This window comes from Vanacampus margaritifer, chromosome 13 (genome assembly GCF_051991255.1).
Source record: "Vanacampus margaritifer isolate UIUO_Vmar chromosome 13, RoL_Vmar_1.0, whole genome shotgun sequence".
Classification (NCBI taxonomy): domain Eukaryota; kingdom Metazoa; phylum Chordata; class Actinopteri; order Syngnathiformes; family Syngnathidae; genus Vanacampus; species Vanacampus margaritifer.
This window is the reverse complement of record NC_135444.1, coordinates 19,536,185-19,553,690: the sequence shown is the minus strand read 5'-3', so window position 1 is coordinate 19,553,690 and position 17,506 is coordinate 19,536,185. Positions and strand designations below refer to the sequence as shown.

At 39.1% G+C, this 17,506-nt stretch overlaps 1 protein-coding gene across 4 annotated transcripts in view; it reads left to right on the top strand.

Moving 5' to 3' along the window:
• The window catches only part of bcar3 (BCAR3 adaptor protein, NSP family member), a 59,758-nt gene that overhangs the window by 17,234 nt on the left and 25,018 nt on the right, over nt 1-17,506 (top strand). For all 4 annotated transcript variants that reach the window (XM_077584145.1, XM_077584148.1, XM_077584147.1 and 1 more), the window contains 3 exons: nt 7,390-7,576; nt 8,555-8,788; nt 14,440-14,482. In XM_077584145.1, coding sequence (XP_077440271.1) covers nt 7,390-7,576; nt 8,555-8,788; nt 14,440-14,482 — 464 coding nt within the window. The remainder of the gene's footprint in view (nt 1-7,389; nt 7,577-8,554; nt 8,789-14,439; nt 14,483-17,506) is intronic.

Below are 17,506 nucleotides of genomic sequence, written 5' to 3'. Positions count from 1 at the left end.
TTTATATATATTTAATGACTGGAAATGAGGCAAGAAAGTGCCAAAAGATATATAGAGACATCAATGAAAAATATTTGGGATGGGCGAGTACCGATACCAGGTATCGGTATCAGTGCCGATACCAGCCATATTTTAAGGTATCGGTCCTCTAGTGGCCGTTTCAATCAAAATTCAATAGAAATTAGATTAGAAAATTGCCATTAATTTCATGCAAATAAAAGAGAAAATAGTATATTGGGATATATAGGTCATTATTTAAAATGATCTGTCAGTTCTTTGGGGGGATTTTATGCACTAGTGGTATCGGTATCTGGTATCGGCACATGGTTCTGCAAAAAATGTGGTATCGAATATCTGTAAATTATTACATTTGCAGATTTTTTGACATTTTGAAAATGATCAGTATATTTGCTCTTTGTTTGGACATTGCGAGAAGACACAATCTTTTGTACTTTTAACTTGAAGAATGTATTTATTGTATTTTTTTAATGTATTTTTTTTAAGTCTTTTGCCACTTCTATTCCCAGCATTTTGATTCTTGTTCACCCCCCCCCCCCCCCAAAAAAAAAAGCATTTTAACATGAAAGCGTGGAAGTGGCAATTTGGAGTAATCAGTTTTGACTGGGCCATGTCCTTCAAACTTACTGCAAAGTCATTCAAACGTACAGCAAAGTCATTCGAACGTACAGCGAAGTCATTCGAACGTTTTGATAAACTTGTTCGAACGTCTTGGTAAAGTCGGTCGAATTTTTTTTGAAAGAGTTGTTGAAATGCTTTGAAAAAGTCAAATGTAGGCTAAATGCTAACAACATAGCATTTGTCCCCATATTGCCAATTGTGGCATTAGCAATACGTTCAAACGACTTTACCAATATGTTGGAGCTGGAGCCTTTTTTTCCAGCCGAGTTTGGGCCAAAGGCAGACTGACCCATTCGGTCACAAGTGGGCAACGTTTAGAAACAAACAACGAATCACTGTCACACCGAGTGGGAACTGAACCCACGCTGCTTGTACCAAAAAAGTCCGGCAAACATACTGAGGCCTGAAACAGTTTTACTAGCTAGCCAGCAGAAAGACAGGTACAATGGATGTCATCTAAATAAACAGACTAGCTTCGTGTCAACAAGGAAAGATCTTTGCACAAAGCTGAGTGAATGAGTTGAGGCCAGGTTCACGCCGAAGTTAAATGGCGGCTACTGCTGTGGGCTTTAATAGCGGCCCACATGAATATAACACACACGCTGGTGGGCCCACATACTGAAGAGCGCAGTAGGGCACCTCTTTCTGTCTACAAACAAAAGGCTCGTTCTGAGCCGCAGTCATGTGACAGTTGTTCCCATTGTTCACTTCAGGCCAGGGGTGGATTGACTAATGCACTTGTGTGTGCGTGCAAATGTTTTGCGTGCGCGGCGAAGCAGGAAGACCCTTTTTTTGGTCCAGCCAGAGGAAACCCCGTATTCCCAAGCATGCTCTTCTTGTTTGTGTTGGTCTTCCCTATTGTGTTCTCTGAGACCGTTAAACACAAAAACATTGCGATGTGGCTTAATTAGATGCCTTAGAAACCTATTAAATCCTCTGAGGTGCTCGGTACATCCCCATATTACGAAATCACAAATTCAGAGTATTAATTATGACACCTTGCACCGTCACTAATGCTTTGATGGGAGTCATGAGCGGGTTTGAGTCACAACTGTAATAATAATGCATGAGATATTGTTGTATTAGCCTTTTATCGCAAGTCATCTTCTATAATGAGCTGCCTGCTGTCTAAATGTTTACTCCGCCGTTTCCTCTTCCTGTTAAGTGGACTTTTTTTTCCCACCCAGTGTTGTTTGTACTGTGGATGTTTTTTTTCCCCCAACTAAAGACCTTGATTGGATGTTCTAACCGAGTCAAATGCTTCATTAGTTATGAACTATGAACTAAAAGGAGCTACGAGTACGGCAAACTGTTGTGCTTTTAAGAATAAGAGCTGCAATCTGTTAGAAGGACGTCATGTCGTCGACCTTCTCGACCTGCAATTCCGACGGTGGCCACCGTGCCAAAACCACTCATGACCGTACACAACACCATATTTAATTGAAAGATGGATTCACATTTGTTGTCATCCATCTGAACCCAAACGGTGATTCAACGGTTTCACGTCCTCAACTTGTCTATACAGGAAATGAAATCTGACTTTTGCTTCTTGAAGCCCAGATGTCTCAAAAAAAAAAAACGAGTGCCACCATAATACATACTGTAGATCCGGCCAAACATTAAACAGCAGCTTTAAAGTGTTGCAGACACGTTTTTGTTTACCGTGTTTGGGGATTTTGTTAGACTGCCGTTCGGGGGGCCGATGTTTTATTTTTATTTTTATTATTATTATTTTTTTAAACCTGACCATTTGGTGACTGAAAGCAGACCAAACTATAGACCAGGTGGTGTAATGAGATTTGGTGGGAAGTGCCACTACGAAGCTGTTTTGCCACCGGGCAGGTGAACGACAGGTTGGTATGCAGGACCGTCGTTCGCCGGCCACACCTGGCAACAACAACGACAACCATATTGTGACCACCCCCTCAGGGGATGCACAGCCAGAGCCATAAATAGGGAGACTCCACAGTCCACACTCGTGGGGTTTACACCCACCTATTTTATTTTATTTTTTTCAAGAAATGCGGAAATAAAACTGAATGGAAACACGAGAAATTCGAAAAAGGGCCCAAAATTCGCAAAAAAAAAAAAACGTTACGCTTGGAGGTAGCATATCGAAAAAAGGAATTTTGGCTATGGAAACGTTTTGACGTGATATTTGTAGTCACAAAGCAATGTTGGAAGATAAATTAAGGTATGTTTGGGGGGGGGGGGGGCGACGAAACTTTTTGGAATTATTAATAAATATTAACGCAATTTTAGACGGAAAACAGCAAAAGATCAAGATTTACAAACGAAAACTCATACGACGTCATCGCACGGCGCAGTCGATTCCTCTTTTTCTTCTTCTTCTTTTAAATTACCGGTGGATCACATCTCTATGGTGTATACCGCCACCTACAGCGGCGGAGTCCCCTCTCAATATTCGCAAAAAAAAGAAACAGATGGAAACGGCATAAATCGCATTTCCGTTTTGCGCATTTTCAGTAAATTTGCTTAAAAAAAATTCAAAAAAAAAAATGCAACTGAATTCACTAAAGATTATTGTGGTTATGAGATTGGAACTCGTTATGAGATGCTTTATAACGAACCGTTTTGGGAGCGCGGTTGGTAGTAGATAGCAGGTCTGCATCGGGTTCGAGATACTCTGGGTTTGGCTCTTGGCTGAGGCCCTTTGTTGAGGAGTTTGCATGACCTCCCCCGTTCACATGTTGGTTGTCTGCGTGTAATCGAGTGTACTACGCCTCTAGGATAACATTTGTATGAAGAAAAAAAAAAAGACCTAAAAAAAGAGAGCTGACATCATGATGGACAGCACGGGAAAAAAAATACAAAAAATATATATATATATATAAAAAAAAAAATAAAAAAAATGACATGTCAAATCGGTAAAATTACCGAATGAACAATACTGAGCTCTCCAGGAAAAAAAATAAAAATACAAAAAATATATATATATATTAAAAAAATTAAAAAAAATTAAAAAAGGAGAGCAATGATGATATGTCAAATCGATAAAATTACCGAATGAACAATACTGAGCTCTCCAGGAAAAAAAATAAAAATACAAAAAAATTATAATAATAAAAAAAAAAGGAGAGCAATGATGATGACATGTCAAATCGGTAAAATTACCGAATGAACAATACTGAGCTCTCCAGGAAAAAAAATAAAAATACCAAAAATATATATATAAAAAAAAAAAGAAAAAAAGGAGAGCAATGATGACATATCAAATCGATAAAATTACCGAATGAACAATACTGAGCTCTCCAGGAAAAAAAATAAAAATACCAAAAATATATATATATAAAAAAAAAAAAAAAAAAGGAGAGCAATGATGACATATCAAATCGGTAAAATTACCGAATGAACAATACTGAGCTCTCCAGGAAAAAAAAATAAAAATGATGGACAGCACGGGAGGGAGGGAGGTAGGTAGGGTGGGGGTTTCTCTATAAGGCAACTAAAAAGCCAAGCTGGTTTACTCAATTAAATGAAGTCAAATATTGTGTGCATGATAACTTGGGATGAGGCCAAATGAAGAGTTTAAAACAAGCTTGACCTAAGCATATCTGGACTTGAGAGGTAAACAGCTGTGTAGCCATTCAATGAAAGTGATCCTTTCTTCCCTAAAGAAGGGATGTGTGTCTAGCAGATGGTCAGGGCCACACAAATACACACACAGCTGACCAATCCCTGAGGGTCTCATAATAGGTCCCCTTGTCGTCGTCGTGCCCCTCGCAGGAATCCCCATTCGGACCCGGCGTGCCTCAGCTGGACCTGAATTGGTTTTACAGTGGTTTTTGTGGCTGAATCAACTTTTGCTTGTCATGCTGAAAAGGCCCGGAGGGGTCAGCTGTGCCTGATACTATAAACCTGTGTTTGCATTTTCATTGGCATCATCATCATCTCAATAGAAGGACTCGGAGACCCCCCGTTGCCTTCTTTCCTGTTGATATTGTCGTTGGAGGTGGCAGTATGTTTGGTCCACGGTACTGACACTTTGCGATTACTAAGTTTCAATTTTGGGCGATTGTTTTGGCAATGTTGCACTGTTGTTACCTTTTTGCATTTTTCGCATGCAAAATAGACACAAAAACACAAAAAAAGAACTCCCATTTTTACTAGCCATTGTGTTAACATTCCCAAGGGATCAAACAGTATCATTAACTATGGCAGTAGACAATTGATTTGCACCACCCAAAAAAAAAAAAAAAGTTCTATTTTATGGTCCCAAAAACGTATTTTTATGTTTTTTTTTTATGCAAGTGCATAGAAAGCTTTGACGCAGCCTCTGAACTGAAGCGAACGCTTGAAGCAACGGTAGTTATTACAAAAAGGGCCAGCAGGTGGCAGCAGAGTATAAGAGATCAACCAGGGCCATGTTGCAAAAAACTCTTTCCCCCACTGTTTTAAACAGTTTTTGTGAATAATTATGAAATTTAGCTATATTCTAATGCTAATTGCGGCAAAACGGAAACAGATAGAAACATACTTTTTTTTTTCTTCCTGATGACAGAAGAGATTCTAATCTATATATAGCAATAGAACACAATATTCTGTGGGCCGTGCAAAATCAGTCAAAAAACAGCAAAACAGCGGGGAGCGAAGGGGGTTGCTTCAAGTGAAAATGGCTGGGAGTGAATGAGTTAATTTCACCAATAATTGACAAATGTCAATCCCTTACCTTGTTATTATTTTAGCTAAAGTTTTACCAGAATTATTTTTAACTGATGTTAAAATTGAGAGCGGCAAATATCTCAATAATAATGCAAACTATTTTAATTGTCTAACTCAAGCGGTAGTGGACATAGGACCAGTGGAATCTCTGACCATCCATCAAGTCAGTATGTCTGGAAAATAACGATAATTTGGCGTGTCCAGTATGATGAAGTGATTCCGTGCAAGTCATAGCAGAGTCTACTCATCATCATGCAGCAGGGGAATTTATCAGGAACATGTTCAGATTTAAATCAGTGCCAAACAAATTGTTGCCACCATTAGTTATCAGCTGAAAGAACCTTGTGGGTAAATACAGTCGTCGTTTTTTTTTACTATACAAGCTTGTCACACTTGTATTAAACTACAAATTCCATTTCCAATGAAGTTGTAATGAGACAATAATCATAGCGGTTTGACACTGACATTTATCAGCCTCAAGTCTAAAATTCCTGCATTCTTTTCCCTCACCACCCTTTGTGGATTATTTATAGACATCCAATTTGAAATGTAGAATTCATAAAGTCGTGCCCTGCATCTTCTACAGCCATTGTTAAGTTTCGTCTGTCGTCGGCATTCTTAAGAATATTGAACATTCAGATTAACATCCAATAAACGCTTGAATCCTTTTAGCCCCCCTTCGAAAGTGACTCGCGGACACAACATTAGAAACAAACGGCCGCCGTGATGTCATGTCATGATCGGAATGATCACCCTGAGGGGAATGTGTGCTTTATGTGCATGACAATGTGAAAGGGTGTGTGAGCGTATGGATAGCTGCGCCGACACCTGTTGTGCTCATTCTCTCTTCGTGTGTGCTTACTTTTTCTTCTCGGGGAGTACTGACCGTGCAGTGTGTATTTCAGATCAGATATGTGATGAAAAGCAGCATGACGTTACTTAGTGTTGGGCCTCAGGTTGTTGGAAAATGATATGTGTTCATATATTCATATTTGTCTTCATTGCCTGAAGTCATTTGGGAAAGACTCCGGTCCGAATGGGGACGCACAGTATAGAAAATGGATGGATGGATTACATAATATTAAATATCAAATGCTTCCCACTTAACTCTTTGACTTCCAGACGTTTTCAGAAAAGGGATGCCGTGGGTGCCAGCCGATTTAAGCATTTTTGACTGATCTTTCAAGGTCCACAGAAAATTATGTGTTTGGACTATGGAAACACACATACTACCAAATGAAAGATTGGACTCTCATCTTTCATCAGAAAAAAAAAAGTTTGTTTCTACCTTATTCCGTTTTTCAGTAATCAACAATAGAAAATGGTTAGTTTCACCTCTGTTTTGAAAAAAAAACGTCTTTTAACGTCTTTGGCACTCCTCCATAGGATTTTACTAAACGTTATTTAACGTTTTTGGCAGTCAAAGAGTTTTAATAAGCGCCTTACCCCGGGTCTGGTATTTTCTTCACTATGAAAAACATCAACAACCCTGGTGACTAGGGGTGTTAGAAAAAATCGATTCGGCAATATATCGCGATATTTACAGCGTGCACTTCTCGAATCGATTCGATATTTGCGGCCGAATCGATTTTTAAACATCCATTTTTTAATGGGAATATTCCACAAAACGTCTAGTTTTCTAAATTTGAGAATAAAAAAAAAAAATCGCAATAATCAATTTATAGATTCGTATCGGGATTAATCGGTATCGAATCGTGACCTATGAATGGTGATACGAATCGAATCGCCAGAACAGTAATAGGAATAAAGGTTAGTCTCACATCATAATTTATTGTTTATCTTAACACGGAATAGACAAATCTATTCTTCCATCTTTTTGGAATCAATGTGCAAAGCAAGAGTATGGTTTTACGTGAGAGCCCTGACCTCAACCATATCAAACTACTTGGGATGAGCTCCAGAGATGATGAACCACTCCCTGAACCACAAGCCAGCTTTGCGTTCCTATCGATACAATGAGCAGATGTCCCAGTACCTTTTATCATCTTATCATTATGAAGACTTGTTCTCATCACATTTCAATGTTTTTTCTTCTTGCTTTGGCAGAGTGGAGGATGATGGCCGAGGGGCGTTTTGCCAGCCTGCCCAGGTCTCTCCACGGACATCACGCACTAGGGGGGACGTCCCACATCCACATTCCTGCCCTTGGTGCACCCAGCGGGAGTAGCTGCCCCTCAAGAAAGTTCCAAGCCTCCGTTGCCTCCTCCATGGACCTTCTCAGCTCTAGACCAAGGTGGGCCAGATGATCCAAATTGTCTCATTTAACTCATTCACTCTCAGCCATTTTCACTGAAGCAACCCCCTTTGCTCCTGGCTGTTTTACTTTGCATTTTGACTGATTTTGCAAGACCCGCCGAAAACATGAATCTTACCCTAAAAAAGATTAGAGTCTCTTCTTTTATCAGGAAAAAAAAAGTATATGTTTATCTGTTTCTGCTTTGCAGCAATTAGCATTAGAATATAGCAAAGTTTCATCATTATTCACAAACCTGTTGAAAACATTGGGGAAAAGAGCTTTTTGCAACATGGCCCTGATTAATCTCTTATACTCTACTGCCACCTGCTGGACGTTTTTTTTTTTTCAATAACTACTACTGATTTAAGCGACCTCTTCAGGTCAGAGGCTGCATCAAAGCCTTCTGTATGCTCTAGCATAAAAAAAACAACATAAAAACGTATAAATATGTTTTTGGGATCATGGCATTTTTTTAAATAGAAATTTTTTATACATTTTTAGGATTAAATGAGTTATTCTTTAACTCTTTGACTGCCAGACGTTTTCAGAAAAGGGATGCCGTGGGTGCCAGCCGATTTAAGCATTTTTGACTGATCTTTCAAGGTCCACAGAAAATTATGTGTTACTAACAAATGAAAGATTGGACTCTCATCTTTCATCAGAAAAAAAAGTTTGTTTCTACCTTATTCCGTTTTTCAGTAATCAACAATAGAAAATGGTTAGTTTCACCTCTGTTTTGAAAAAAACGTCTTTTAACGTCTTTGGCACTCCTCCATAAGATTTTACTAAACGTTATTTAACGTTTTTGGCAGTCAAAGAGTTAAAAAAAATTTGGATATAAAAGACAAATGAAAACTCTAGTTTTGTTGCGATAAACTGGAAAAAAAAAACATACAAAGATGATTGCTCATGTGAACAGATCTGGTACGAGCCTAAAAAAAATTTGTTTATGTTATTTTCCTCTATCGTCCTTAGTCTGGTTCCAGGATGCAATGGATCCGAGTTCCCTGTGGCGTCTTACCAGCATATCTCCATTCATGGAACTCTGCCGCGACGCAAGAAGGGAGGGTCCACCAACACCTGGCACCCCACAGCCAATCATACTCTGCCAGCGCTGAGCAAGAGCTCAACATCGGCAGCTACTCAGATCCATCAGCCCATGACCTCGCCACTGGTCCAAAATATTATCGAGGACTTCCACAGTTACGGGTGAGCAAAAATGAAAGAATCCCGTATACTTCCAAATGCACTCACTCACCACAACATGAAGCACACCTGCGAAAACAAACGTGATTCCGCCAGAAGAAGATAACCGGGAACGGTGCTTGTGGCAGAGCATTGACCTCCACCAAGTAATTGTTGCATAAAGATAAAGACTACTACAAAATAAGAAAAACTCCTGGAGGTGTAGAAGCTCAGCTCGACTTCAGAGAGAACGCACACAAAACCGCTTCTCATCCTTCATCGGGTCTTCCCATCTTTGGCTAGTGTCGAATTACAGCCAACTGTATCTGATGCAGCCGGCATACGTGCGTGCGTGTTGGCAGCCCCCCAGCATCTGGGTTACCTTTGTAGGTCAGGGTGGGGCAGGAGAGATCACAGATGACTGTGAACTCTTTGTCTGCAGACTCCCATCTTTCTGCCTCCACTCTGGATACATTTCATACATTGCTGACAGTTAGTCCAGTGAACAATATTTTTCTCCCAGCTTTTTGGTTTGGTGATTTTTTCTCTAAAAATCTTGCACGTTTCGTATCAATGTTTCTCGACTTTTATTGAGACGAGGCAACCATTTTACAACAAAATCTTACGGCACGCCGCCAAATAAAAAACACTAAATGATCATCTACTTTCGGTTGACTCATAAATTGAATTACTCAGTTGGAAATGTGTGACTGATTAGTTGAACACAAAAGTGATATACTTGCAAGGAAGCCATGACTGAAAAAATGGCGAGTGATATTTACTTGAAAAACCTAGTAAAGTTTTTTTCACTCAAAAATTCTAAGGCAATTTCGCAAGGAGTTTAATAAGAATTTTTGAGTGGAAAAAAAACGTTAGTAATTTTTTTCAAGTAAATATCACTCGCCATTTTTTCAGAATAACAACATGTGGATAAAAACATTGTAGCTTTTGCCATCTAGTGGAAGAAAATAAAAAAAAAAAAAAATAGAAGTAAAAATGTGAAAAAAAAAAAAGTGTATAGCATGCTAGCTAGCTAGCACATTAGCCTGTCTGCCAAGGGTGGCTGTTTATTAGCCTATAGCTGGAGAATGAATATTTCAAATGCTTTTGCCATCTAGTGGAAGAAAATTTAAATGTTCTGCCTTTCACCGTATGGGTTTAGGGTGAGGAAGCTGAAACAGCTGAAGTAAAAAAAAATTGAAGTAAAAATGTGAAGAAAAAAAACGTGTATAGCATGCTAGCTAGCTAGCACATTAGCCTGTCTGCCAAGAGTGGCTGTTTATTAGCCTATAGCTGGATAATGAATATATTTCTCTATTATCTTATGTTTTTTTTTGTTTGGTTTCATAACATTTAGTAAAACAAGTTGTACATAGTAATCTGAATCCAATTTAAGGAGAATGTGTTTGCGGTTGCAGCTGAACGAAATGCTCAGAATTCCTCCCTATCTCCCTTTCGACCATCTGACTTGCTGATTTGAAACCGCTACTTCACACTAATTGGCTTTCAATCAAAAGATAAGAGCGCGTATGTTGACATGCGAGCACTGGTCAGTCCATCTTGACTTTCCATTGCTCTCTGTCGGCTGACCTTCGACTCCTGACCTTTTGTTGCTCTAGCTCCTGATTGGCCAGTTTGTCTTTCTGTTGACCCCCGCAGCGGGCACCGTAGCAGACCACCAAGTCGGGAAGATAAGGAGGAGTCGGAAGACAGCAGATTGAAAAGCAAGGGAGGGAGGGCGGGGCATGCCATATGCGCCTGTCTCTTAAATCAACTAAATGATGCGTTTCAATTGTCAGTCATGTCTTCATTTGAGTTTGTTTTGACAATTTAACTCGGCCTGAACTAATTTTCACTCAAACAGAAGAGGGGGGGGGGGGGGTAGCGCCCAGTGCCCAGCTTTGACATTTTACATCTGAGTAGCACACACGTTTACTTGTTTGACTCAAGCTCAGCACGAGACAGTCAACAGTACTGGGATTTGTTTGATACTGACATCTAGTGGCTGCCCACTGACACTACAACGCCTCATCTTTCCAGAGTTCCACAGTTAGACACCCACACGCACACACACAACGTCAGACGGTGCACTCCCATAGTGAAGTCGGCCACATGTGGTGATGCTAAATGTCATGTGGGCAAGCAAAAGAACAACAGAAGCCAGGAAAAGACTGCGGTGCGAGAGGCCTGCCCTCTCCACTTTTGACTCTTTCTCTGGCGCTCTCGCTTTCTGCGCGTCTTTGTGTAGCGGGTCGGTCTGGTGGTCACGGAAGCAGAAAGGGTTTCGATGCTGTTTCAGCAAAACACGCAGAATAAAAAAAAGTCAAAGTTAGCTGTGGTTAGCTTGCGCAGACTGCAAGGCCGGTGCTCGCTCGGCCTCCGCATTCCAACCGCACTTCACGTCCGTTCCGTCGCCGCTCTTGTAAAACGTGCTCAGCTATGCTTGGATTTGGATTTTATTCAGTTTGAGATTAGTCTACACCTGACTGACGTTTAGGATGTTGTTCTTTATCAATGTGGACCCCCCCGACCAGTCAGAACACGGTTACCACCAGTAATGTTTACACGGTGGGTGTTGTCCGAATGGTTAGGACGAAGAGGTCAAGGGGCAAGGAGGACTATTTGGTGAATGTTCGGGGACATCCAGGGAGGTCGAAACAGAAATGTAGCAGTGCCGTGTGGTCAGGGGTTGTGTCGTGTGGCGTTATGCAATGTGATGCTTCCCACATGCTGAATTGTCATTTACAGGAAGCCTGTAACTTATTAAGTGTAAAAATGCAGTATGGCCTTCTGTTTCCAAACGTCCACCGAGAAATAAACAAAAACAATAAATGTTTGGGAATTTATTGTTTTGTATTTGTAGGGATTTACTTTCTCTGTCTCTCATCTTTGCGTTTATGTAACGGGTTATATAAGGGCTTACAACTCATATCAACATTATCTGTGCATTTAAGATAAGCATGTTTTGTTTATTTTCTATGGTTTCATTTTTATGCTATTAAATAAAAACAACTTATTAGTATATTAACATGATAGGAGTATTAAGGACGAGATAAGTTTTTGTACTTCTACCTACTCCTTTTCAAAATGTGTCAAATTCTTCTCTTTCTTCCTTTTATTTTATACTTGTAATGTGTTTATGTTCAATAATCTAATAAAATGAACACCAAAAAAACATTTGAATACCAAAAACATTTTAAGGGTATCATGGGTAATCTTGGGCTAAGTCCAAGTTGGCTGTAGTTTCTGATATACATACTGTATATATATATATATATATATATTTTTTTTTACAATTAACTAATTCATATTTAATTTGCTTTCACAGTTAAAAAATACACTTTGATCGTTCCTAAAAATAGTGTTTGCGCTTTGACGTCACCTTTGGCCCAATTTTCTGAATTTGCTGTGTTTTTCAATCATTTAATCATTTTCACGATCATTTATAAAAAAAAAAATTAAAGAATATTTTATGGAGTTGTAGCATAGAGAATAAAAATGTCCAAATGTGCATGTTTTAGCAAAATGGAATATCTCACGAGCCAATTCAGCAAAAAAAAAAAAAAATGGCCTTATGGAATTCAGCGAAATCAAATTACGCTAAAATCGTTGAAACTTTCTCATCACTAAAATGTGTGTTGCCCAATGTCATAAATACAAAAAACCCTCTTACAAGTTACAACTGAAAACGAGAAGAAGCAAAACTCTTTTTTCCTACTTTTGGGCAGGTCAAGCCTGTGGAGTGTCCAATGTGAGTGTCAAACTATCACAAGGCATCCTAAACTGCAGGTGATAATGACAACATGCCGTGCCAGCATTAAAAATGATATGCGCACGTAATTCACGCCTGCACGCAAATGTCGCGAAAATAACTCTTCAGTCTCCACTCCTTTGCTCAGCCCACTTGTGGTGCAGTTACGGAACGGCGATTGTGAGAAAGCTTCCCAGCGCGTATATAATTACGCAAGTTTCCCGCACTAGTTGAATCCATATGTACATAAAGTGTGTCTTCTTTTTGGGATCGTTGTAAGAAAGATTGTAAATATAATTTTGGACGAATTTACAGTCAGATCCTTTGAGCACCGAAATAGAATCTAGCACTGAAGGGAATATGAACGCTGACCATAAATTGTTGTGAATGTCGCCTTGTGTTTGATTACGTAATGAAATCCCACTCGATATTTGGAGCCCATAATAAAGCTGAGAAGGGTTTACAGCTAAACATGTTTGGTTTGTTAAATCCCGGCCTGCGCTAATATTCCCACGGGAACACCAAGGGAAGCTTAAAGGACTTTAACCGGCAACTTTTGTTCACGTAGTCCAGGATTTGAGCTAATTAATGACCTCTTTTGGTCTCTAAGCCTCGCGGAGGATGGCTGCACTTACTAACTCGAGTTGTTGAGCGCAGAATGTGGCCAAACAAAGCGTACAATTATTTGGCGTGTTTAACCCCTGGGCGTTATTATAGTTTGATTAAATTCTTGTAATTTTTGCCAAAATCCGGCAAGTGAGATAACTTAGTCATTTATGAATATTTTTTTCACTTTCAACCACTCAAAATATTCAGTGGCATCAGACCTATCTACACATATATAGTTTGTATTATTATTATTTTTTTTTTTTTAAATGCCCCCTATGGACAACAATAGCAGTATTATGCTAATAGCAAGACTAACTATGGTGTATATATACTGTATATATAAAATAAAATAATAATTTATATATTTCATATGACATAGTTAGAGGCTCAAACAAGTCCATAAGTCATAACAATATAATTTTTTTATGCATGCATTTTGTATTCATTTATTAGCCTTTGGCGCCACCTAGTGGATTTTTGTGTTAACACTCTAAACACACAAATTCCTCTATTTTCATGTTTATGACTCGTCAAAGAAGCAATTGCATCAGTAATCACGGAAAATGCATTATAACACATCAGGTTTACAGCATATCAAAAACTGTGATTTATAATGGGAGTCAATGAGCCAAAATCGGGCATTATTACAACAACTTCGTGTGAATCTCTCCCTCCTGTTTGGTAATAATTATAAATTACAGCATGGCGCCATTTTGAACTTCTACATTTTTAAACAATCCTGGTAAAATGTCAGGTCCCTAGTGTATTTTTTTCAAATGCTTTTTCTTTGATGAAAAACAGAAAAACAGAAAAAAGCCAGAAAATGGACAAATAACACCCAGGGGTTAAAAAGCGCTGAAGCTACTGAGAAAAAAAAGAAAAAAAAAAGGGCATTCATCTGTGTTTTCCGAGTGTTGTGTACCGTAACTTGTGTGTGAAATTGTCAGTGGACTCACAAGGGTGGGCGTGTGGCTGGGATGTGTGTTATGATGGGGAGGAGAGAGAGAGAGGGGGGGGGGGGGTGGAGAGAGAGTGAGCGAGTCAGGGAATGGGACCGAAAGTCTTGAGTTCGAAGCAGCTCAGCATGAACTCCTTTTCTCCGCATGCCGTATATATCAGTTGGCGCAAATCAAACTAGCATTTTGCCCCTTTTGCAAAAAAATGCCTCTTTGGTGAATTCTTGTTTGAGGAATAACGTCAGCAAGTCAGGAGGAAGCAAGAGAACAAGGACAGCTTGTTGGTGGGGGGAAAAAAACACCATCAAGGACAAGATGTGCTCACTCAACCGGGCTTTTTCTCTGTCTGTGTTCCCCAGGGAGCCCGCAGCCACTTTGGATGCCGCCGTGGACTATGTCAAGGTAAGCGCGACTCAGGTGTGAAGATGTCGTTGTATAGAAATGTTCATTTTAAGCAATGCCTGTTTTTTGTTGTATCACATTGCGTTTATGTAGTTCCACATATTTGTTATTCTCTCGAGACTATCTGCACGTAAACGTACAGTCCTGAAATAAGATTAGAGTTTGTTTCTGTGCACTGTCAGAAGCTCTTGTCTTGCTTGAAACCACAGAAAATAAAACGGGTTCAATTAAGGTGAAAACATTCTGTCAAAATCGTACAAAACGTGAATCTAATGTTAATGTAACTGGACTGAAAGTAAAAAAAAATCATATGACAATAAAAATAAAATAATTAAATAAAAATGACAGAAAATACATTTAAATAATAATAATAATAACTTTTGGGTCCCAGCTTAGTCTTGAAAAAAAATTTTTTTTGCTAACTTATTTACTATTGATTAAAAAAAAAATGGGTCGTTGTGTGATTTGTGCTTCACAATCCAACCCCTTCAGGTGTCAATAATCAATTTTTTTGTTCTGTTGTTGGAACGAAACATCTGTTACTGATATCCAAACTCACTGTTTATTGCATTGCATTATACACAGAATATATCAAATGATGTATAAGATTCTGCGATTGGCTGGCAAAAAACTGTCTTTTTGGGTGTATACTGCTTCTCACGAAATGGCTTGCAGCTCACCCGTGACCTTCAGCTCTGTAGGAAACTGACAGCTGGATGGATAATTACAAGTATAAACCAAAAAAAAAAAAGAAAAAAAAAGTGGTATACTGTAAGGCTTGTGTCACCAAGTGAAGCGCAGCACAATTTGTTACAAATGCTTTGGTGAGTCAAAAAGTGAGAAGATTTTGTTTTCGAAAAAGAACCTCTCAAATATGCTTTACACAATCAATAACAATAACCGATCACTAACTCGATCAGAAGATGGAGAAATATATCTATTTAAAAAAAACTTTATATGTCGCCATTCGCGAGGTTAGTGACTGGACCGGCCCACGAATGGCAAAAACTCACGCATAATTGACGGCCAATGAAATGCATGGGGAAAAAAAAATATAATAATAATAAAAAATATTCCGAAAACACAGATAAACATTAAACATAACATATAATGATGTCATTGATGGATAAAATGCTAAATACTGTCCGATTCCGATCGTATCGGTGCAAAGTCTACTTTCAAACATTTGATCAAATCCCTTCACAGGACAAACGTCAAAAATCAAATATCTATCGTCGGTCCGTCATAATTTTTATTGTCGATTATTTAAGAAGAGTGCGACAATGAAATCGTACGCGGGCGCATAAATGAGCTCATTCGTCGTCCAAAACATACATCAGATGATGGAAATGCCCAAACTAAACTAATCATGAATTCATTTCGACAAGCTCCAAAATTGCAGACAAAAAAAGATTTGGCGACTTTTTTTTTTTTTTCTTCGCTCGTCTATATCATTTCTTCCACTCCATCATCACTTCTCCCGCCCATCTCACACTCTTTCCTCCCATCTCTTAGCACAAACGTTTGGATGCTGACACCTCAGTGTGAAAAGCACACACACACACACACATGCGGTTCTGCTGTTTTGTGGGTCAAATCAGGACTGTGAGCAAAAGTCAACAGTGTGTGCTGAGCGCACATGGAGCCGGTCTGGATCCGAGCTCTTATATAAGAGGTGCCAAAGTGTAGCTGTCAGCCACAATTCCAGGTGTGTTTGCATTTGCATTGTGGACGATAATAATAATAATACAAAAGCCGAACAGGTAACAAAAAGGGTCTCTCGCCTCTTATTTCCGCCAGGTCAAAAGTGCTGATAACCGATATTTCAGTATTGCAGTAAAAGAGAATATATTAGCAAAATTTTAAAATGTTACTTTTTTTTTTTTTATATTGTAAACATATAAAGAATGAACAGTGTTGTTCAATGCGGGGAGCTTCCAGGGTCATTAGCATGTGCTAAGCTAACAAGTAAATAGTTCTCTGAAGTTTTACGCCGTAAAGTTTTCCCAAATTTCAACATCATTTTTCTTTCATTTTTAATTCAGTGTCAGCATCATTTTTTTTTTAATAAAGTGGAAATTTGAATAAATCCATAACTGAAAAGTTCCCAGCATCTCACTGAGCGACAAATGCATGCGAATGTAAGCTAATTTGGTGTTTTCGTCCGGGTTCCTAAAAAGTTTCAAAAGATCTTCCGCAGACAGTGAAAATGGTCCGAATGTGTTTGAAATCTCTTTGCGATAAAATAAAAACTGTCTGTAAACATCTTGCAAATCCTGATGAAAATCCTACATTCGCTACGTTCGCAAGCATCCATGAGATACCAGCTTTATCGGCCTTCGGATTCGTAAAAAGGATGCCGATATTTGTCAAAAAAGCCAAAAATCGGCACCGATAATCGTCCGAGACCAAACTTAGTCTTATTGTCTTCAGTCGGATGATTTCATGTAAAAGAAGTCAAAGTCCTTCCTTTTGAACCGTTGGACGGCTTTAATTGGTGCTTTGAACGAGAGTTTGGGTGAATGGAGGATATGGGAGAGCAGCACTGACAAGAGATCTGTGGCTTAAGAGAGAAAAAAAAAAAAAATCCTCGACCGAGTATTCCCTAAAATCCGTTTTGCTTCTCTTGCTTCCCTTTGAAGTCAAAACGTTGCAAAAACAATCATGATCTTGTGTGGTCTTGGCTTCCCGTCATAAGCCTGTGGAACACTGCTCCTTTACTAAAATAATTCTATGATCCTTTCATTGTATTAAAAAAAAAAAATAATAATAACGCCATTTGCTGCTGACCCATTTTTAGATGATTAAGTCATTAACTAGGCGACGGACTCTATTGCCACCCGGTGGTCAGACTTTGGTATGACAAAGTGAGGTCATAGAATCCAACTGTCAGTTTGAGGCTCAACAAGATTCGTTAGTGAGTCGACGGCAGTTCCACTAACAAGCATCGAGCGGTTTTCACGCTCCGCCCAGTCGACGGTGGGTGCGTGTTCATGTGAATGACAGCCAATCGATCAATGAGTT